Genomic DNA, 24,720 nt, shown 5'->3' with positions numbered 1-24,720 from the left:
TCCGCACGGATGCTTTATTGGCTGTATATCATCACATTTAAGCTGAGAGCAGCAGCCGGCTGCCATTAGGAAGACAATGCAGTCTTCCATAAACACATTATAATCCAAAAACCTCTTATTCTCTCAAGCCATTAAACACACACACACTCACACACACACATTTAGGCTGCATTCATTTGTGGATGCAAAACTTTCTTTGTTCTGCTATAACTATCTGCATGAAGTATTCATGAGATGGAGAGCCCTAATATAATCTACAGATAATCAAATTAATCAAAATGTTCTACTAGGCTGAAAGAAATACTGCTTTTTGGTTTTGTTGATATTACACAAATAATGAGCATCATTTTTAATGAATGTATTCGCTAAAAAAAGCATTTCAACAGAAAATGAAGTATATATTATATATTATAAGTATAATATTAATTAATGTTATTATTAAAGCAAAAATAGTATTAAATAAAAAATTGTTCAAATAATGCTCAAATAATGTTATATTATTTATAAATTTAACTTAAAAACCTTTTAAAAATAAATAATATTAAATGAATTTCATTCATTTATATATAGTTTCATTATTATATATTATTGTTAATTTAATAATATTTATGTATTTATTTTATAAGAATTTATTAAATATAACTGATATCCTTTAGGAATAAATAATATTTTATTAATAATTATTCACACAATCCAGATTCATTTTAATTATTAATTAACAATATTTATATATTTATTTTATTAGAATTTATTACATATAACAAATATTTTAAAGAAAATGAATGCTAAGTAAATGTAAGAAATTACAAAATTGAAAAAAATAACCTATTAACATTAAAAAATATTAAATTAATAATTATTTACACAATGCACAGTTGTGTAATTATTGTATATTATTGTTAATTAAAATATTGAGATATTTATTTTATGTATTAAATATAAATATCCTTTAGAAAAAAAAATAATATTATAAAAGAAGCACCTTTTAAAGGCGTACCAAAAACTTAAATAAAAAATAGCCTGAATAGTAATACAACTAAAATTTCAATGAAAACTGTAAATATTATATAATAAATAAAAACTAAAACTGATAGTAATATTTACATAACAACTGACCAAAAAATAAAAGCAAAATAAATGAAAAGAAATTAATTAAAAAAATTAAATTAAAATTAAAACTAAAAATATATATAAAAAATTAAATAAAACTAAAATAAAAATATAAAAAATAAAACTAAAATTAACATATATTTAACCTAAATCATAATATTAAAAAAAAAAAAAATGACAAAAGCATATAATTATATAAAAAAAGCATAAATTACTAAGAATTAAAATAAAATAGAAACTAAAACGTAATAAAAGTGTTGTGCAATTATGTTTTTTATACGTCCATTAATTCATATATTATGTTTTCTCACAAACAGGGGACAGCAGGGAAGGCAGGACCCCGAGGACAGAGAGGACCAACAGTGAGTCAAAAAATTTAGGACAAAAATAGACAATTCTTACCCTTTTGCTGATCAGTTTAGGACTGATTTCACACACTTTTCCCTCATACTTCTTGTGATCATTTCTGTAGGGACCTCGTGGTGAAAGAGGGCCAAGGGGACCAACTGGGAAAGCAGGACCAAAGGTAAGGCTGTCTCTTTTTCACCACTATTTTCTATTTGTAATACTATATAAATAAATACAATGATGACATTTAAAGGCAAAGCCCCTTTTCAGATACCTTCTACCTTGGTAAATAAACAATATAACATCCAAATCTAAAAACACAAAGAAAATCGATTAAAGCATGCATAAAACAAGTATTTGCCACATAAAAATTCAATTAGGAAAAGCACACCGCACCCTGGCTGACTGAAAGAAAACATCTCAGGCTTCAGGATATTTTAAAGCTCTTTCATCATTTGCGTTGCTGTGGAAGCTAAACGTGTTGACAGGAGCAAATGGTGCTGCGATTACATTTCAAAACTCAAGGTTTGTCTCCACGGCTCAGCTGGAGCCAATTCAAATGCAACAGGGATTTTACCGATCTACATATCCTCCATCAGTCAAACAAATCTGTAATGGCACTCATTACCTCGGGCAACAAGCATAAGTTTTACGTTATTAATAATTAATCGCATTTGCATGGACGTTTATACAAACATTCTGAAATATTAAAGCGTTCTGTTTAATTTCCCTTTTCTCATTTGGTTCTCCTCCCTTCCTTTACAGGGCAACTCAGGAAGCGACGGCCCCCCAGGACCACCCGGTGAACGGGTACGGTATAAATAATAATCAAATCCTTCCAAAGTATCAATTATTGTTTAGATACTCTTAACACTCGTTTTTTGACCTTTCTCACAGGGTCCGTTAGGAGCAGCTGGACCTACTGGATTCCCCGGGCCTAAGGGTCCACCAGTAAGTGAATCCATTAACCCTGTAGAAGTACCTACAGAAATCCCTCTTTCATCCGATCATCCGTTCTGATTCCCTCTCTCTCTCATTTTCAGGGACCTGCTGGAAAGGACGGACTGCCTGGACACCCTGGCCAGAGAGGAGAGACTGTGAGTGGCGTCTGATATGACCGCAAACACTTTCATTCACACACTTATGGTAATAAACTCACTGTGTTTTTTTGTTTTTTTTTGTCTGGAAGGGTTTCCAAGGCAAAACTGGACCTCCCGGACCCCCAGGTGTAGTCGGACCTCAGGTAAGTGAAACAGCAAATTTTGAAATCATTATTGTGACGAGTTCAAATTTTCAAAATGATTCAAAATTACAGAATAGTGTCAGAATAAGATTCCAAAAAAGAATAGAAAGGGGTAAACTGAGGGTTAATCTCACAAAGAATGTCATGAATGGTTTGTCCAATTAAAAAACAAATACGTATATATTTTTTAAATAAAGACATTAATAAAGAAAATGCACATTAAAAATGAAGGCAGTGTTAGAAAAAATTACGGATTTAAGCTATGATTAAGCATTTTAAATATTTATTTTAATATTTTATTCTCAATATTAAAAAACTAAAAACCAAAACAAATCTTTTATCTTCTCCAGATGTTTGTTAATTACTGTATAACTATTTAGAATGAGATTATTTCAATAAGTAATGACAAATCTCAAAAGCATGAATGGCATGAAAATAAACCAATACAGAAGAAAAAGTCTTCAAAAGTCAATTTCTTGTTTTTTTTTCGTATGATTTTTGGGTGAAATATGACCCAGATATTGTTGTTATTGTTAACTAAAACTATTTAAAATAATTTTGGGAAATTTTAAATGAAGAATGAATGAATAAATGAATAAAGAAAGAAAGAAAGAAAGAACATAATATTTCTTATTTTTAGTATGATTTTGGGCTGAAATATGACCCAGATTTTTTTGTTATTGTTAACTAAAACTATCGTTTTAAGAAATTTAAATAAAATAAAAAAATAAATTAATTAATTAAATAAATACATAATAATTGAAAACAATGTTTTTTTTGTATTTTTAGTATAATTTTCGCTAAAATATGGCCGAGATATTGTTGTTATTGTTAACTAAAACTATTAAAAAATATTTTTGGAAATTTTAAATGAAGAATGAATAAAGAAAGAAAGAAAGAAAGAAAGAAAGAAAGAAAGAAAGAAAGAAAGAAAGAAAGAAAGTAAAAAAGAAAATAATATTTCTTATTTTTAGTATGATTTTGGGCTGAAATATGACCCAGATTTTTTTGTTATTGTTAACTAAAACTATCATTTTAAGAAATTTAAATAAAAAAATAAAAATAAATAAATAAATAACTTAAATACATAATAATAGAAAATAATGTTTTGTTATATTTTTAGTATAATTTTCACGAAAATATGACCCAGATATTGTTGTTATTGTGAACTAAGACTATTAAAAATAATTTGTGGAAATTTTAAATGAAGAATGAATGAATAAATGAATAAAGAAAGAATGAAAGAAAGAAAGAAAGAAAGAAAGAAAGAAAGAAAGAAAGAAAGAAAATAATATTTCTTATTTTTTAGTATGATTTTGGGCTGAAATATGACCCAGATTATTTTGTTATTGTTAACTAAAACTTTTGTTTTAAGAAATTAAAATAAAATAAAAAATAAATTAATTAATTAAATACATAATAATAGAAAATAATGTTTTGTTATATTTTTAGTATAATTTTTGCTAAAATATGACCCAGATATTGTTGTTATTGTTAACTAAATCTAGTAAAAATTATTTTTGGGAATTAAAAATAAAAAAATAAATATATATAGTTTTATGGCAGTTATGCCTTTTATCCACTCCATTGTCATTACTAATAAAAATAATTTTTCAACTGAAATACAGTAATTCATTTCATCTAGAGAAGAATTTTTTCAATATTGAGAATAAAGACAGATTCAAAATGAAAAAAAAAAAAAAATGTATTGTCCCAAAATTAAAATTTTAATGTAAATTTCTTTGTCTTTGTCTTTATTTTAAAAAATATATTTAAAAAAATGTTTAAGCTGAATTACTAAAATTTCTTACACTGAAATCAACATTTCTAAATATCTAAAAATCAAATAAAAATTACATAATAAATTCATATAAGCATATGACAAAATTACTAAAACTTAAAATTGAAAATAAATCTTTTATCTATAAAAAAAATTATAAATACTATAATAGTGTATAAATAATACGAAAAATAAGACTTGTGACCTTTTAATTTGGACCAGCAAGAAACCACCTAGCAACTGCCCAGAGCTCCCTAGCAACCACAAAGCAGTACTGCTAACCGCTCACAACCACCTAGCAAAGTGACAGCGAGTTTTAAACTCGCAGGAACCCCTCAGGAAATGTGAAAATCTGCTTTTCAGTGCTATGCTAATTTGAGCTGTTTTCAAGCATTTTTAAGCTGCTTCTACACTTTTATTGTATCTTTAATGCTCTGGAGGCATTAGACGCTCTCCACTCCAGGCTGCGTCTACCATCCGCAGAAGAATAAAACATTATAAAGCATTTCGCTTGGAAAACAGCACGCCCCGCTCACCCATCTGTTTTTCCAGTATGGCTACCACAGGCAGAGGCCAGAGACACGTGCTACATATTCATGAGGCTGTCAGCAGCCATCACTCGCTCATTAGATTATCTTAAAGGTGTCCTAAGGTTGTCACCAGGGAATCATAATGGCTCCATTAGGTTACATATGGGCCGTTTGTTGGCCTGTCTGTGCTTTGTCTCCTGACATGCTTTTGTTTACGCGGTTAGATGTTGGCGCTGACTGGGTAATGAATTATTCATATGCAATCATGATATTCTACTTTTTATGCAAATGTTGAGGTGGGCACAGGTTTCGACGGTGGCACACACACATATGGATGCTCAAGTACACATGCTCTGCCATGCAAATGCATGCATGTAATATGATTTTCTTTCGTTCGTTCTTCATGTTGCATTATTTGCATATCCACTGATCTTTTTGAAACACCTGTAGCATTTTTATTAATGTATGTTTCCCCCACTTTTTGATTGCTTGCCTTGATTATACTGTACAAACACACTTTTGAGCTATGACAGAACTAGGAGTACAACCGTTTATTGTGGTCCAGATGCATTGGTTAAAAGTTGACCTTTAAGTAATAACGAAATCATTTGTTTTGATCTAGATTTATAATGTTATCCTTTGAATGAATCATATTTTGTTGAAGTTGCAGTATGGAAAAGTTAATCATGTGCAAACTCTGCAAATTGCTTTGCTGTGGTGAATTAAACCATTTTGCAAATCAAATTTGAATTGATTTGATTCACTGACGAATCGTCAATTGAATTAATTCAGTGTTAATCCAAAGATTCATCTACCCCACTTGAATAAATATACATTTTTTATATGAAATATAGTATTTGAATATTAAGTACTATATTAAATATAGTACAGTTAATTTATTATTTGCTAAAAGTCATAATGTAAGTGGTTGTGTATAAATTTGTAAATGACTATAAGTTTATCTTTTCACATTTTTTTCTCTTTTTATGCAGTCTTGACACCAGCGTTTTTTAATTTTTAGATTTCAGATGCCTTATGCAATTCATAAGATATATAATATATACATATTTATTTTCGTCGCAAAAAATCATAGCTCATTTTTTATTTAGATTTAAAAGGTTAAAATTTTTAAATAAATCTTATTTTATTTAATAAATTATGCAAAATTGACTCACTGACGAATCAATTAAATTGATTCAGTGTCAACCCCAAAGATCTATCCCTCTACAATATAAATATAGAAATATACATGTTTTTTTAAATATTGTATTTATTATGAAGTATTATATTAAATATTAATATTATTTTTTAAATTTATCGTTATTTACTATTAAAATAAAATGTGGAAAATTCATAAAAATAAAGTAAAATGTCAAATAAGTGGTTGTGTATAATTGTTTGACTAGTGTTTATTACGTTTATTTCACATTTTCTCTCTTTTTTAGTCTTGACACCAGCATTTTTCATATTTTACAGACATTTTATATAACATATAAGATATATAATATATATATAATTAAAAATAGAATTTTACAGTAGCAATATGCATAAATAAATCATGCAAACTTTGCAAATTGCATTACTGAGATGAATTAAATCATTTTGCAAATCAAATTTGAATTGATTCACTGATGAATCGTCAATTGGATTTATTCAATGCCAAGATTCATTTATCCAACTTCAATATACATTTTTGTATTAAATACTTGTTAATTTTTATATTTATTATTAGCTACTATTGAAATAAACTGTGGAAATGGATAATAAATAAAGCAAAATGTCAAATAATAAGTAGTTAGTGTATAATTTTAACTAAAAAAATATTTATCTTTAAGGTTTATTTAACATTTTCTCTCTTTCTATGCAGTCTTGACACATTTTCTGATTTTCAGATTTTGCAGATGTCTTATATAATATATAAGATATATAACATATATTCATATTTATATTATTTATATAAATATTATCATATTATTCGTTTAGATTTAAAATCTTGTATTTGAATTAATCATTTTTTATTAAAGTAGCAATATGCATAAATAAATCATGTGAAAACTGCTTTGAGGTGAATTAAGTTGTTCTGAATTTTAAAATCTCTTTTGAGTTGATTCACAAGGAGTCGACAACTGAATTGAGTCACTCGGAATAGTCAACTGAATTGAGTCACTCGGAATAGTCAACTGAATTGAGTCACTCGGAATAGTCAACTGAATTGTCAGTGTCAGCCCAAAGATTCATCTACCCCACTGTCTTACCTACTGTATAATCAATTTCCCTTTCTGTTCAGGGACCCACAGGTGAAACAGGACCAATGGGAGAGCGAGGCCACCCTGGACCCCCAGGACCACCCGGTGAACAGGGTCTACCCGGATCTGCTGGAAAAGAGGGAGCCAAGGTGCAAACGAATTCAGGCCATACACATTTCAATAAACATACATATACACAGATCTAAATCCCAAATGTAAACCTTTATAGGGAGATCCAGGTCCTGCAGGACCCACAGGTAAAGACGGACCCCCAGGACTCAGAGGGTTCCCAGGCGAGAGAGGTTTACCAGGCCCTGTGGTGAGTATCGCAAACAAAACATGATTATTTCCATAATTATTAAAGTTTGTCTACCTCTGCACAGGCGAGCATCTCTGTTTTCATGTTTCGAGCTTTTTAGTTTGTTGTTCAGTATAAATAGTACACCCCCATGCCACCTCGACCCATCAAAGGTGTCATGCAGCAGCTCATGGATGTGTTTGTGTACGTTCAGCAGTTTTATGTGTGTGTCTGCAGGGATCAGCAGGTTTGAAAGGGAGCGAAGGACCTCCAGGGCCACCTGGACCTGCTGTAAGTAGACATGCTCTCTGTTTTTATCTGTTTCTTCTCCAGCTGCTTTGTTTTTTGCTTGTTTACCTTGTTTTCTCTTTCTCTCTTATCCTCTTGCTCCACATACTGGGTTTTCAGTGAGTACTGTGATTCAGTTCGTATAATATGGATGATTTATGGTATATTGACAGTACCTGTCAAACATTAGGACTTGCTTGGTTGAATTTATATTTACTTTTTTATAAATATGTGACCATGGACCACAAAACCAGTCTTAAGTAGCACAGGTATATTTGTAGAAATATCCAAAAATGCATTGTATGGGTTAAAATGGTAAATTTTTCTTTTATTAAAATCATTTCATGTTCCGTGAAACTATTTAGTAAATTTTCTACCATAAATATATCAAAACTTAATTTTTGATTTGTGATATGCATTGCTAAGAACTTCATTTGGACAACTTTAAAGGCGATTTTCTCAATATTTTGATTTTTTTTTTTGCACCCTCAGATTCTTGATATTCAAATAGTTGTGTCTCGGCCAAATATTGTCCTATCCTAACAAACCATACATCAATCGAAAGCTTTTTTTTATATTAATAGTGTGGTCCAGGGTCACATATGTGCTAGAAATTAGTTTTGTATACCATTTAATTAATGTTTTAGAGTGAATAGTGCAGAAGAAGCAAGTGTTCAACATACAGTACCATTAAAAAGTTTAAGGTCAGTAAGGAAAATAATACTTTTGTTTAGCAAGGATGCATTTAACACATTAAAAATGACAGCAAAAACGATTACTATTTCAAATAAAAACTGCTTTTTTAAATGTCAAAGATTTAAATTAAAATCTATTAAATTATTTTTAATTTTATTTTATTTATAAAATATTTTTAATAATTTAATTTTTAACTATTTGTTATTAATTGTTATATATGTCTTTAATTAAAAATAATAAATTATATTAAAGAAATATATTACAACAGAAATTGCTTATTTCATAATATTACTTTAACTGATTTTTGATCAATTAAATAATGCCTTGTAAAAATAAATAAAGTAAATAAAGCTCTGTATTCTTTCAAAACCTCAAAAACTTTTGAATGGTAGTGTACAGTACATGTGAACACTTTTGAAAGAAGATGCTCAAATATTAACATTTATATTAAATATTATATTCAAATATTAAGTACTAAATGAAACATTAAATATTTTAATATATAATCATGAATGCTTGTATGTAATTGTAATTTTACGTAAATGTATTTGATCATTATTTACTATTAAAATAAAATAAATAAAGTAAGACTAGTGTATATTTATAAATGATAGATGGTTAAAGATAATTAAAAGGTTCATCTGTTCATCTTTTCTCTCTCTTTTCATGCAGGATTTTGAATATCCAGATTTACTGATTTCACAATAATTAATAACTTGAAAACACAGCGTTTATTTCTGCATTAAAAATCATATATGCATCCCAGCTGTCAACGCCTCCATATTAATTTTTTTTAAGAACAAATGCATAATTAATCAAACAGATCATCAAGTGCTCAGCAGTCGCAACGTAAATCAATTATAAAATCTCACATTCACATATTCATAGGGTTCTCCTGGTGAACGTGGTCCTGCCGGCCCAGCTGGTCCTACTGGCCTTCCAGGCCGACCCGGACCTCAAGGACCCCCAGGCCCCGCTGGAGAGAAAGGCGGACCTGTGAGTACTTTCTCAAACCTGCTGCATCTTCATTTCTGAGCCTTGTATAGCTTCATATGACTAAATACCTTTTCATATTAGGGCGAGAAAGGACCTCAAGGCCCAGCCGGTAGAGATGGCATTCAGGGACCTGTGGGACTCCCAGGCCCAGCCGGACCCATCGGACCCCCGGGAGAGGACGGAGATAAGGTACAAAAGAAAAAGATGTGATAGAAGGTTTGAGAAGAGAAATGAATGAATCAGACAGAGAGACGTGGGCATGAAATTGATGATAATAGTTGAATCTAGTGGGTTTGCTAGATGATTAGATCAGGATGAGGAGAAGTGAAGGTCACACACACACACACACACACACACACACACACACATAGACCAAACCTCTCAGCTGTCTGATCAATATTTTCTCTAGAGGAATAGATGGATTTCAATATTTGCTTTGCGCATGGCTAATTATTTGAGAATCAAAAGAAGCTTCCATTATACAGTACTTCTCAAAAGTTTGGAAACATTAAATGTTTTTTATGTCTCTTCAGCTTGCTGCGGCTGAATTTATATGATTAAAAATTCTGTAAAATCAGTAATTTTGTGAAATATTACTACAATTTAAAAATGTGTAAAAAATTATGATTTTAGATTTTTTTTAATGAAGTTGTATTTGTACTAAAATACAGTAAAAACAGTAAAATTGTGAAATATTATTACAATTTAAAATAATTGTTTACTATGTTAATATATATTTTAAAATGTAATTTATTCCTGTGATGCAAAGCTGAATTTTCAGCATCATTACTGCAGTCTTCAGCATGATCAGAAATCATTCTAATATGTTGATTTGCTGTTTGATTATTATTAGTGATCAGTTATTAATAATAATTGTTATTATTATTATCAATGTTTAAAATACTTTTTGTGGCTTAATATTTGTGCAGACATTTTTTTGCTGAATAAAAATATCAAAAGAACAGCATTTATTGTAACATATGACTGGAATAATGACAATGAAAATCCATCACAGGAATAAATAACTTTTTTATTTTAAATTGTAATAATATTTCACAATTTTCCTGTTTAACTGTATTTTTAGCACAGGCTACTTCATTAAAAAATACTAAAATTGTAATGTTTCCAAACTTCTGACAAGTATTGTATATACAAGGATTTAATGTCTCTTCTGCTTGCTGCGGCTGAATTTATATGATTAAAAATACAGTAAAATAAGTAATATTGTGAAATATTATTACAATTTTAAAAATGCATTTACTATGTGAATATATTTTAAAATGTAATTTATTCCTGTGATGCAAAGCTGAATTTTCAGTATCATTACTGCAGTCTTTAGTGTTCACATGATCAGAAATCATTCTAATATGTTGATTTGCTGTTCGATTATTATTAGTGATCAGTTTTTAATAATAATTATTATTATTATTATTATTATTAGCAATGTATCAATGTCACTTTTTGTGGCTTAATATTTGTGGAAACATTTTTGATGAATAAAAAGTTCAAATGAACAGCATTTATTGTAACATATGACTGGAATAATGACAATGAAAATTCAGTTTTGCGTCACAGGAATAAAGTACATTTTTTAATATATTCAAATAGAAAACAGTATATTGTAATAATATTTCACAATTTTACTGTTTTTACTGTATTCTTAGCACAGCGTCATTAAAAATGTATTCAGCTTGATAATATAATTCCTTTTAAGAACAGCATGTGTTTTCTGTGTTTATTAAAATATCAAACTGACAGAATAGCAACATAGCAGTGTCACATTCGAATGAGAAATATACAATAGTGCAGGGAATCAGATATGCAGTTGGCCTCATTGGAAATGATCTCATTTAACACTTTGGTGAACGTGTCAAGGAAATGACATCACCGTGACACACTCACACACAGATCTGAGGTGTGTGTGACACCAGCATGTGTTAGCACTGGCAGTTTAAGGTGTGAGCGATATTTGAGAGATACGTGTGTCAGCTATGCCATGTGTGACAGGTGCAAAGCCTTGTGGGAAATATAGTGGAAAAAGAAAACACTGTGTTCAGTAACAAAACTGGTCAAAAAGTACTGCAGTTTTGGGCAGGTACAGTGTTAACACCATGCTGTTTCTATATTGATAATAACACAAATGTTTCTTGAGCAGCAGACCAGCTTATCAGAATGATTTCTGAAGGATCATGTGACACTGAACACTGCAGTAATGATGCTGAAAATTCAGCTTTGCATCACAGAAATAAATTAGATTTTACAATATATTCATGTAGAAAACAAATATTTGAAATTGTAATAATATTTCACAATTTTGCTGTTCTTACTGTACTTTTTTATCAAATATAATGAGCAGAAGAGATTTTTTTTTTTTTCAAAAACTGCCTTTGTGTAATTGGGTTGGCTTGAGAATGACATAATGTGCTAATCATGCTAGAAACATGCTAGTTACTCGCTAGTCAGGTTAGAAATGTGTTAAAACATGCTAGCAATTTGTTAATCATGTTGGAAAAATGCTAACAACTTGCTAATCATGCTAGAAACATGCTAATGGAATGCTAGTAACTCGCTAATTATGCTAGAAACATGTTAATAATATGCTAATGCGAGTAACATGATAATTATGCTAGAAACATGCTAGTTACTCGCTAGTCAGGTTAGAAATGTGTTAAAATGCTAGCAATTTGTTAATCATGTTGGAAAAATGCTAACAACTTGCTAATCATGCTAGAAACATGCTAATGGAATGCTAGTAACTCGCTAATTATGCTAGAAACATGTTAATAATATGCTAATACGAGTAACATGATAATTATGCTAGAAACATGTTAGCAGCTTGCTAATCATGCTAGAAACATGTTAACAACTTGCTAATCATGCTAGAAACATGCTAATGGTATGCTAGTAACTCGCTAATTATGCTAGAAACATGTTAATAATATGCTAATACGAGTAACATGATAATTATGCTAGAAACATGTTAACAGCTTGCTAATCATGCTAGAAACATGTTAGCAACTTGCTAATCATGCTAGAAACATGCTAATGTATGCTAGTAACTCGCTAATAATGCTAGAAACATGTTAACAGCTTGCTAATCATGCTAGAAACATGTTAGCAACTTGCTAATCATGTTAGAAACATGCTAATGGTATGCTAGTAACTCGCTAATTATGCTAGAAGCATGTTAATAATATGCTAATGCAAATAACATGATAATTATGTTAGAAACATGTTAACAGCTTGCTAATCATGCTAGAAACATGTTAGCAACTTGCTAATCATGTTAGAAACATGCTAATGGTATGCTAGTAACTCACTAATTATGCTAGAAACATGTTAATAATATGCTAATGCTAGAAACATGCTAACAGCTTGTTAATCATGCTAATCATGTTAGAAACATGCTAATGGTATGCTAGTAACTCGTTAATTATGCTAGAAGCATGTTAATAATATGCTAATGAAAATAACATGATAATTATGTTAGAAACATGCTAACAGCTTGCTAATCATGCTAGAAACATGCTAGCAACTTGCTAATAATGATAGAAACATGCTAATGGCATGCTAGTTACTCGCTAATCATGCTAATAACATGTTAATAACACGTTAATGAGATGCTAATGCAAGTAACATGATAATTATGCTCGAAACATGCTAGCAAAATGCTAACAACTTGTTAATCATGCTAGAAACATGCTAGCAACTTACTAATAATGATAGAAACATGTTAGATATGTGCTAGCAACTAGCCAATAATGTTAGAAACATGTTAGCAACTTGCTAATCATGCTAGAAACATGCTAGTTACTTACTTTTTTGTATTAAAAGTGGTAACCCTAGCTTTATCTAGTTGGTATAATTGTATCCTGTGACCTTTGTAGGTATTATTTTAGGTATGACATATTTTCTTATGTAAACGCTGTGTTATTGTGACAGGGCGAGCTTGGAGAGCCGGGACAGAAGGGAAGCAAAGGTGACAAGGGCGAGCAGGTGAGTCACTCTGAATTTGCTGTTTCCATTTCCATTTCACTTGAATCTGAAAACATCATGTATTCAGTGATTCCCTGTTTGTTTGTGTCGTTCTCCCAGGACGATCATTGCTTCTGTTATTTCCACTGCGCTGTTATGAATATAGATGTTGTCTTTGTTATGAAAATCAATGAGTTGTGCTTGCTTGCTTTTTTCTTTCTTCTCATTTATTTATTTATTTTCTCCTCATTTCAGGGTCCTCCAGGGCCTGTTGGTAGCCAAGGTCCTCCGGGTCAGCCGGGTCCAGCTGTAAGTATAATGAAATCGGCCATTTCTCATATGGCGTGTGTTTTAATGTGGTGTCAGCGCTGTTAGTGACGGCACTTTCTTTCTGCAGGGTGCTGATGGAGAACCAGGTCCCAGAGGTCAACAGGGTCTGTTCGGACAGAAGGGAGATGAGGGATCACGAGGCTTCCCAGGACCACCTGGACCTGTCGGCCTTCAGGTTAATACTTCAACATTTGCCTTCTGCTTTTTTAAAAGTTATTTTAATATGTTTGATTTTTTTTTATTTGTAATAATTTTTTTTATTAATTACATTGTTTTAGATTTATTCTTATTTAAAATTTTTAATCCTTATTTACCACTTATATTTTCATTTTATTTTAAATTTACAAATATATATATATATATATATATATATATATATATATAAAAAAAAATTTTCTTTTATTAATTTAAAATGAAATTATATTTTAGTCATTTTGTTGTTTTTTGTCATTTTTATTTTTTATAGTCATTTTAGTACTTCAATATAAACTATAAACACATGTTTTTTTTATGAATTAATATTATTTATGAATTAAATTGATTTAGATTTTATCCTTATACTTACCACTCATATTTTAACAATTTAAAATTGTATTTTTTATACCTGTATTTACCATTCATGTTTTAATTTTACAATATATTTTTTATTTTAATTAATTTAAACTTAATAATAGTTCAGTCATTTTATTTGTTTTTTATATGTATAGTTTTTATTAATTTTATTCAAGTTATTTTATTTATCTTAGTACTTCAATTTAAACTAAAAAAAAAAACAATTTTTTAGTATCTTTGATGTACTATTATAGTATTTATGAATAATTTAATTTACGTTTTATCTTTATTTTTGACCTTTTATTTTAGTTTAAGTTTTTTATATGTATTTTTGATACTTTTGTCTGTATAGTTTTTATTACAATTTTTTTATTTCAGTTTTTAGTTATTTTAATACTTCAAATTAAACTAATGTTGTATAACTTTATTTTTATATATAAAAATAAGGCTTTTTATATTTATTTTTCAGTCAGTTTTATGTGACTAGGTAGTTTTAAATTTTTTATGCCAGTTTTAGTTTATTTTAATACTAGAAATATTGCCTTGGAGACTATTTTTTAAAAATATTTTATTTTAGTTAACTTTTATTTTATTTCAAGTAACAAATGTTTTTATAGACTGGAGTAATGATGCTGAAAATTCAGGTTTGCATCACACAAATAAAATAAAATTTAAATAGTATTTTAAAGTGTAATTATATTTCGCAGTTTTGCTGTTTTTACTGTATCTTTGATCAAATAAATGCAGCCCTGAAATTATTAAAAAATGAGCTATTGTATGTGAATATAATAATCATGAAGTGCCATGATATCACCATCTGAAGTCATAATTGCACCACAGTCCACAATATATTTTTCAATTCATCAACAAATTTACTCCAGATGGATAAAACCAAGTTTTGCCTTGGAAGACTGTCAAGATTGTGCAAGTAAAATCCACATCAAATGGCATTTAATGTGGACTATAAATGTTATGTAGTTTGTCTAAGTTGCGGTTAGTTTTAACTGGTTGTGATTGTGTGTGTGCAGGGTTTGCCTGGACCTCCTGGTGAGAAGGGAGAGACTGGTGACGTCGGTCAGATGGTACGGTTCTACATCCATAAAGTCATTTTGCTCAAATGTAAACGTACTTTAATAGAAACTGAGTTTTTTCTGTATTTTCTTGACTTTTCTCTCAGGGTCCACCTGGTCCTCCTGGCCCCAGAGGCCCCTCCGGACCCCCAGGAGCCGATGGCCCACAGGGACCTCCGGGAGGAATTGGCAACCCAGGAGCCGTGGGAGAGAAGGTGAACAAAACACTATCATTTCCTTTTAATTAAAAGCATTAATGATCTGAGGGAGAATGTGGCAATAATGATCCCAGTGTGCGTGTGTGAGATTGCGTGCTCAGTCTTGGTTCTCTAGAGTTAAAGCTGTGTATGCGTTTGCTTGTATGCCTGGGATTGTTTTTAGAAGTTAAATACTTTTTAGTTTAATGTGTGGACTGTAAGTAAACCATTCAGAGATTGATATTCTCAAAACGCATCTCTGGTGCTTGGTTTGAGCTTCACGACCAGAAACATTAGCATAACTATTGTTAGCTTCTATGTAATGATGACAGAGAGCTTTACTTTTTTTTTTATGATTTTACTAAATTAGTAAGCAATGACTATACACCATTCAAATGTATCAGTAGACTTGTTATTTCTAATTAGTGATCTAATAATAACAATAATAATAATACATTTGTATATCTAGTTTATAATAATAATATTTTTTAAATAAATGTATCAATAGCTGTTTTTTTTATAAGAGTAATAAATAAAAATAATACATCTCTATATCTAGCATATAATTATATTAATAAAATGTAATTTATTTTGTAAGCAATGACTGAACAACAAATAAATGTTATTGTAAATGTAGATTGTATCCTTATATTTTTTTATGTGACCAGATTTTTTCATATTGTTCATTTTTATTTCAGTTTGTTATTTTAGTACTTCAGGTTCAACAACAACAACAACAAAAATGCCTTAGCAATTAGTTAACATACTAGCCTTTTATGTTTTATTTTCTTATTTTTAAATCCTTTTTTATCTCTCATATTTAAATTTGATTGAAATTGCATTTTAATAACAGTAATTTGGGTAGTTTTTATTCGTTTTTTATGTCAAATTTTTTTTTATACATTTTTATTTCATATTTAAGACTTTTTATATTTATTTTTTCAGTTAATTATTTTTTTTATGTGACTGGATTTTTTTATTGTTCATTTTTATTTCAGTTTTAGTTATTTTAGTACTTAAAGTAAAAAAATAAAATAATAATATTGCCTTGGCAATAAGTAAAAAAACCAAGTTTAGGCTTTTTTATATTTTACAGGGTTTTTTTGTTTAGTTTTTTTGTTTTTGTTTTAAGTAACAAAATATTTTTATAGAATGAAGTAATGATGCTAAAAATTCAGCTTTGCTTCACTAGAATAAATTTATATTATTAAATATATTCAAATAGAAAAGATATTTAAAAATATAATATTTCACAATTTTATGACTAAACAAGTAAATGTATCAATAATTAAATAATAATAGTAATAATAAAATTTCATTTCATTTTAAGCAAATACTCTAAACCATGTAGATGTATTGATAGCTTTGTTACTTCTTATTAGAGTGATTTATTAACAATAATAATAATATAGCTGAAAACACATTACTGAAATACAACATTTCAGCCATTTATTTACTTAATTCTTTATTATTTATGACAAAATAGTATAGAAATAAAATTTGTGGCCATTTGTTTAATAAAATGTATTTAATTTATTATTTAATTTAATTTAATATCTTTTTGTTTAATGTTTATTTTTTTTATTCAGACTATTTAATTTTGAACACTTATTACATCATTTAAATTATTATGCAGCAATCTAATTTCAGTTTTGTTTTTAATTCACACTAAATAGTATATAATTGTATTTGTATGCATACATTTAGACAGTTATTGGACATTAGTTATCAGTACATAAAAATAATTAGTGATATAGATAATATACAAAATGATCAAAATCATTTAAACTTTTAATTTCAGCATTTATTCACTCAAATAATAATTATATTCACAAAAATAATAATTATATTATTAATAATTTTCTTGGCAATTTATTAAATCATTTAAATTATTATGTAGTAATTTAGTTTCAGTTTATTTTTTTAAATTTAATTATGGTGTTTTTCTGACAACCGATAAGTTATCCCATTGTCATAAAAATACACATTTCTAACAAAATAATGCATAATAATTAAAAAAGTTAAAAGATATTTCTGGTCAGTGAGTTTCTCAATTCATTCGCCATTAGCAGATACACGAAGTTCATTTTGAACCCTGACTGTGTGACAAGACATTGTTGCAAAAGATAAAGTATTATGGCATAAATTCAACAAGAGACACATTGCTTTACTTTAAGAGCATTCAGCGCAGTGATCTTGAGGTTTATCTCTGGAGTTCAGGCTGTGTGTGTATGACAGTGAGCTGGGAGTGTTATATCTCTGTGTACTTCTCACAGCAAAGCGAACAGGCCGTGTGTTCGCATGACTGCGCTCCGTCACCTCAGCAGCGGCCACTGACAATATTATTTAATACGGCACTTCAGCACTATTGTTCTGCCACGGAACCAAGGACCCGTTTCAGTTCTGCTTAGAGAGGAGTTTCGCCCAGAGAAATGACCCAGAAAAACACAGACGAGGGGAGGACTTCAAGAAAACAGATAAAGATGATAGAATGAGACCTGGAGACAAGGCTGTTTGCTGTTAGTCTGGAAGATTTACCTCAGCACTTCACTCTGACAGACCTCTTATCCCAACACACACACACACACACACACACACACACACACACACACACACACACACACACACACACACACACACACACACACACACACACACACAAACACACACACACACACACACACACACACACACACACACACACACACACACACACACACACACACACACTTAAACAGCCTTTAAGTGCACACAGAAAAACCCATAAACATGTTTATCAGCACTAGAGAAAGCACATTTGCGGTTAAACTGATGTTGGTCTTTCATATCAACGTCTGAGGGGGAGGACGGACGATAATGAATGTTTAATTTCATAAACTGACTGATTTAATAATGTTTTAGCACTGGTTTGCTAAGACGTGCAGCACTATTATTCTACTTATGTTTACCTTTCGATTACCTTTGTCATCATCTAATGCTCACTTAAAGTTAATCTTTGAATGCACTAATAATTTAAGTAAGTAGTTCACTTTCAGAACAAAACAATTACAGATAATGTTCTCACCCCCTTGTCATCCAAGATGTCTTTCTTTCTTCAGTCGTAAGGAAATTATGTTTTTTGAGGAAAACATTTCAGGATTTCTCTCCATATAATGGACTTCTATGGTGAACTTCCAAAATGCAGCTTCAAATGGCTCTAAACTATTACAACGGGGAAAAAACGGTTATTTTCAAAAAAAAAAAAAAACTTTCTAACCTCTAATGCTCATCTTGTCTAGCTCTGTGTGTACTCTGTGTAGAGATTAAAAAGTATATAAATTGTAAATGTTTTTAGAAAACAACTGATCGTTTCGCTAGATAAGACTCTTCTTCCTCGGCTGGGATCGTTTAGAGCCCTTTGAAGCTGCATTTAAACTGCATTTTGGAAGTTCAAACTCGGGGACACCATAGAAGTCCATTACGTGGAGAGAAATCCTGAAATGTTGTCCTCAAAAAACATAATTTCTTTACAACTGAAGAAAGAAAGACATGAACATCTTGGATGACAAGGGGGTGAGTACATTATCTGTAAATTTTTGTTCTGAAAGTGAACTACTCCTTTAATAACATTGATAATTTAGTTACAGCTGTTGTTTTTATTCATTTATTTATTTAGCTAAGAATAATACTGGATTGATTATAGTCATTTTTTTTTTTATTATTGTTTCATTAAATTTTATTTAGACAAAATAGTACAGAATTAGTTATTAGTTATCAGTCAGTACATGAAAATAATTGTTGCTATCAAGCAAAATAAACTAAAATGGTTCATTTATAATTTTTTTTAAACAAAATAATATAGACTTTAAATTTCAGTCATTTATTTATTTAATTTTGATTATTTATTTATTTTCAACAAATATTATAATTTGCATTTTAATTTCAGCCATTTATTCCTTTTTTTTCAGACAAAATAGTACAGAATTTTATAAATTTTCAACATTTGTTATCAGAACATAATCAGAATATTTTATTTAGACAAAATAGTTTAGAATTTAAAATTTCATTACATGAAAAATCAGTCATTACATGAAAATAATTACTAATATCAAGCAAAATATAAGAATAAGATAGTTTTTTTATATTTGGACAAAATAATATAAACTTTTCTTTTTTGCCATTTTTTACTTAGAGCTTTATTCATATTAAATTCACTTACATTAACTTACACAAAAATAAATAAAAAAAGTATAGAGTTTTTATATCAACCAATAAATGGTAAAAAAACAATACAAAATCAATACAAAACTTAATTTCAGCCATTTATTTACTTAGTTCTTTGTTTGTATTATTAATAATATTATTATTATCATCATTTATTTATTTATGAGATAAAAGTATAGAAATTTAATTGTGGCTTTTATTAATTTAATTTAATTTGCTTTTATTTAATTTTTTTACAATTCTGCAAATTAATTTTGGTCATTTATTTAATCATTAAAATGATTATGTAGTAAATTATTATTATTATTATTTTCATTCTGCCTATTTATTGTTGGCCATTTATTTAATCATTGAAATTATTATATATTATTTCATTTCTTCTTTTTTGTATTTACACTAAATAGTATACAATTTTTTATACATGCATTTCATCCAGTTATTGGATTACATGAAAATAATTAGTGATATAAATAATATAAAAAATAATCTAAATTATATAAACTTTTAATTTCAGCCATTTATTTAGTTAGTTCTTTATTATTATTATTATTTATTTGTTTGTTTATTTATATTTCTGAGAAAATAGTATAGAAATGTATTTAATAATTGTATTTAGTATTTAATTATTTAATTTAAATTTATTTATTTTTTTATAATTCACACTATTCAGTTTTAGCCATTTATGTAATCATTTAAATTATTAAGCTTTTCAATTACACTCAATAGTATAGAATTGTATTTTTTATTTCCAGTCATTTCAGTCAGTCATAATCATAATATAATCTGCAGGAAAAGAAAAGCTCATTGATGTGCTTTGCAGGGGGACCTAACTCATATATAGAGATCGCAATATTAGAGAAACTTATGGATGGACTCTTTTGACTTGAGCCAATAATGCTAAACAACTCTGTAGCATAATGGCAACTAGTTACCCCTTCAGTCGAATCACTTCGACGTTACATTGGGATCTCGCCTGAGAGACCGATCACCTCTGAGCCTTATTAAAAAGGCCAATTGAAAATTGGCGAGTGGACGTGCGCGCCGGCCACGCCCCCGTACATACGGGTATATAAGATGGCTGCGCGCACCACTCAGTCAGACTTTTGCTTTCAGAGCCGATGTGTCGAGCCTCTAAACAGCCGAGAAGAGTTCTTCAGAGTTCATGCTCCCTCCTGCTGCTGCGCTGCCATAACTAAAAGAGTGTTTCACAGAAAGAGCATTGTTTGGCAGCCGCCAGCGCGGTCCCGCGGGCGGCCGTTTTCACGGCCATATAAAGCCTTTTTGCATTCCAGCGAGCAGCCCCGGCGAGTGCATTGCCCCGCGGCGCCTCCCTGGGCAAACCGGGATCACAAAAGAGCAATTTCTAGCGGCCGTTTTAGACGTTCTTTTCAGGATGTCTTTTCGGCCGTGCGTTTCTGGATGTGGTAGTTTCCTCTCCTCAGCAAACGGACATGAGCGCTGCCTCACGTGTTTAGGCTTTGAGCACACTGGGGTGGTGCTCATGAATGGTTCATGCGGTGAAAGCATGACCATGACCACGCTGAAGTCCCGCCGCTCGTTCGCGAGCTGGCTCCCCCCGCCTCCCTCCCGTGGTCAGCCGTTGAGCCGCCTATGCTCTTCGGCCACCGCGGTGGGGCGCGGGGGGGGACATTCAAATTACGATAGACAGCATTCCGCCGGCTCAAAAAGCCCTGCGGACCTCTCTATCTCAGCGCGGTCCCGTTGAGTTTCCGCAGCAGACGCTTCCCCGCCTGGCGGGCTGAGCGTCTCCTTCGGTGCTCCTGCAGAGGATGAGATGTCTGTCACAGCATCAGAGGGAGAGTCAGACGGTGACACATCTCTTCCCGCGGCGCGGCGCCCACCCATGGTCGCTGCCCCCCCGGAGGTTGATGTCGAACTGTAGGCTATGCTTCTCCGGGCGGCCGGGGGGGATCGGTTTGAAGGTTCCTCAGGGGGCCCGGCCGATCCTTCTAGGCTGGACGACTGGTTCCTGGGGGGGGCCCGGCGGCAGCGCCGCGCTCCCCCCCGGTCCCGTTCTGACCGGATGTGCATGAGGAGCTGACAAAATCTACGGCGCCCTATTCATTTGACGCGCTTCCAGCTCCTCTCCCCTCGCCACTCTCCATGGCGGGGCAGCCAAGGGGTACGTGGCGGTCCCCCGGGTCGGGCGCGCCATCGCGGTGCACCTTTGCCCGCAGGCGCGGCCGCCTGGTGGGGCCCTCCGCGTCTCCCTTTTTGGGCATGTGAAATTCTTCCGCCCTCATCGGCTGGGCCTTTTCTGCGCCCCCCGACACGCTGCCCCGCCCTGCAGGCCATGGCAACACTGCAAAAGTGCCAGGTGCAGGCACCTTAAGGCCTGCACGAGAGTGGTCCTGACCAGGGGGTACTTGAAGAACTCCGCGCCGCCACTGACTTCGCCCTTCGGGCTACTAGGTCGCGGCGTGTCCCCTTGGTCAGGTGATGTCCACCTGTGTGGTCCAGGAACGCCACCTATGGCTGACTCTGGCCCGGATGGCAGAGGCCGACAAAGTTCGCTTTCTCGACTCTCCCATTCCCCAGAGCGGCCTATTCGGCGACACCGTGAAGGGTTTTTGCTCAGCGGCGTCGAACGTATCGCCGGCCCCCAAAAGCCTGCGATCCTCCGCCCATCAGCATACCCCGTCGAGATGCCAGAGCAGTACGCCTCCCCGTCGTTCGGGCTGGGCATCTCCTCTGGCGCTCCAACGGTCCAGAGGCAGACGGAGGCCGTCCAACATATCCTGCCCCGCCGCGAAGTTACCATTCCGCCGCCTGGGCCCCCGCCTCCGCCTGCCCGTCGCCGAGGGCGTCCCCCCGCAGCTCCGTCCCCTGCTGAGCCACACGATCCAGGCTCGCAGCCGACGTCGAGCCGCCCGTGGGAGAGGGACGCCGCTCGCCTCTCAGGGTCCTGCGACGGAAGACCCTCGCAGGCGAGCTTCGAAGCGTCCCTGATGCGAGCACCCCCGGAGGTGGAGAGAGCTACTCTGTCGGCACTCCCGCTGGAAGCGGGACTTAGCCGGTCATTTGAAATCACAGAAAGACCCAGCCTTCTCACCTCTGGGGCCCCGGCCCCGAGTTTCCTTCCTGAGCAGCACTTCCACTCCTCGGAACCAGACTCGGGACCGGATGTCGCCAGCGCGGGAACCAGGGAAGTAGGTAAGCACTGCTTAGTGCAGTTAGACACTTCTCCAGGACGTTATCCTTCTGGGTTTTGTCTCCTTCCCTGTCTTTCCCCAGGCTGCCCCACCACGGTCACGCCGGTCAACGTTCCCTTGATACCACTACACTGGTTGATACGGACGGTACGGCCCGGCTCCAGGCGTCCGCCCAGACTCACAGGTACCCCTTACATTCTTTATTCAGAAACAGGCGTGCCTCTGTTCTGCCTGCGGAGGTCGCGTTCCTACTGGCGAAGGACGCGATCCAGCCTGTCTCTCCAGCCGGGACGAGGTCGGGGTTTGATAAGAGTCCTGACTTCACGTGTCCAGTTAGAGTGGTGGGTTAACATCCGCCCTGGATGGAGCTCTGTTCCGATCCCTTCTTAGGCTGTCGGCACACATGCTCACGACGACGCACATACAAGTATGTTCCGTCTCCAGGGCTGGGTTGCAGCCATCTGCCTGAAGGGCACCCGCTGTCGCGTCTCGATCTCCCCGGCGCACACCCCTTCGGCGGTCTGCCCCGGGGATCGAGCGCTCAGCGCGAGGTGCTTCCATTTGGCTAGTCCCTCTCCTTCCTGCCTTCTTAGGCCATGGGAGCTCCCCTGTCCCCTCTTCGGCAGACAGGTATTCGCGTCTTCAACCGTCTCTTCGACTGGTGCTTTACCAGCCCACTCGTGAGTTCCGTTGTGCGAACATTGGGACCTGGTGCCTCGGCACCCCCGCCATCTGGTCCTTCAGGCCAACCGAGGAAATTCGTTTCCTCGGTCGGGAGCCCGACTCGGTCCTCAAGACAGCCCGCCTTACTACCAAGAGCGCGCAGTCAGTGCTGTAGTTCCTGAATCAATCAGGCACAACACAGCGGTTCTCTCAAACTGAGGCTCCTGGGGCACATGACAGCTCTAGCCGCTAAGAGCCGCTAAGCTTGTTCATGTGAGACCGCTTCAGCACGATCGAGTCCCATGATGGGCATGGCATCTCGGCCCACTCCGGACTGGCGTTTTCCCGCAGTTTGGCCGACAAGCCAGCCCGTGGCTCACCACGGGTTGGGTTGCCATGTACGACAGAGGCTTACAGCCTCTCCATCTGCTCCCAGGGAGTATGTGGCAGATTTTGCTACTGGCCATTCACTCGAAGCAGGTAAACTCAACCGTGCAGCCTATCGGCTCTCACGGCAGTCCACCACCTGCAGGATGGCGACTCCACCCCGTGACGCAGCTAGTTTGGAGCATATCGGTAGGCCAGCCACATCCGCTCGCCCCCGATTGCTCCCATTACCAGCTGCCTCTTTCAGAGCAGCGCTGGCACTCAGCTGTCCTCCGGGGCCCAAGTACGCCCTTCCCCAGCGAGCCTCCTTGCACAGACTCTGTGCAAGTCCAGGGAGGACGAGGAGTAAGTCTGTTGGTTGCGCTACAAGAATGGCCCACCCAGACTCAGGTCTAGTAACCGTTCCCTCGCGGCAGTCCCTCCCTGTAGGGCACGGGATGACACCCAGACCTCTCCGGCCTTCGCAGGCCGTGATACAATTATCACTCAGTACCGAGCTCCCTTGACTAGGCAGGCTCGCACTGAGATGAGGTCTATTTGCTGGCTTTCCACAGAGTTACACGGTTGCAGTATGCTTCCCTTCCTGCAGGAGAGTTGAGCGCAGACTGTCCCCTCACTCTAAGTATATGCAGCTG

The 24,720-nt window shown here is 34.1% G+C and overlaps 1 protein-coding gene across 1 annotated transcript in view; it reads left to right on the top strand.

Moving 5' to 3' along the window:
* Positions 1 to 24,720, top strand: part of LOC141292083 (uncharacterized) — a 107,366-nt gene that overhangs the window by 72,023 nt on the left and 10,623 nt on the right. The window contains exons 30-45 of the mRNA XM_073824045.1: positions 1,428 to 1,472; positions 1,583 to 1,636; positions 2,224 to 2,268; positions 2,356 to 2,409; positions 2,502 to 2,555; positions 2,648 to 2,701; positions 7,299 to 7,406; positions 7,487 to 7,576; positions 7,793 to 7,846; positions 9,428 to 9,535; positions 9,617 to 9,724; positions 13,478 to 13,531; positions 13,766 to 13,819; positions 13,908 to 14,015; positions 15,421 to 15,474; positions 15,570 to 15,677. Coding sequence (XP_073680146.1) covers positions 1,428 to 1,472; positions 1,583 to 1,636; positions 2,224 to 2,268; positions 2,356 to 2,409; positions 2,502 to 2,555; positions 2,648 to 2,701; positions 7,299 to 7,406; positions 7,487 to 7,576; positions 7,793 to 7,846; positions 9,428 to 9,535; positions 9,617 to 9,724; positions 13,478 to 13,531; positions 13,766 to 13,819; positions 13,908 to 14,015; positions 15,421 to 15,474; positions 15,570 to 15,677 — 1,152 coding nt within the window. The remainder of the gene's footprint in view (positions 1 to 1,427; positions 1,473 to 1,582; positions 1,637 to 2,223; positions 2,269 to 2,355; positions 2,410 to 2,501; positions 2,556 to 2,647; positions 2,702 to 7,298; positions 7,407 to 7,486; positions 7,577 to 7,792; positions 7,847 to 9,427; positions 9,536 to 9,616; positions 9,725 to 13,477; positions 13,532 to 13,765; positions 13,820 to 13,907; positions 14,016 to 15,420; positions 15,475 to 15,569; positions 15,678 to 24,720) is intronic.

This window comes from Garra rufa, chromosome 19, assembly GCF_049309525.1.
Source record: "Garra rufa chromosome 19, GarRuf1.0, whole genome shotgun sequence".
In the NCBI taxonomy this organism is placed as follows: domain Eukaryota; kingdom Metazoa; phylum Chordata; class Actinopteri; order Cypriniformes; family Cyprinidae; genus Garra; species Garra rufa.
Note: the sequence above shows the minus strand (reverse complement) of the source record. Positions and strands in the feature narration are given on the sequence as shown.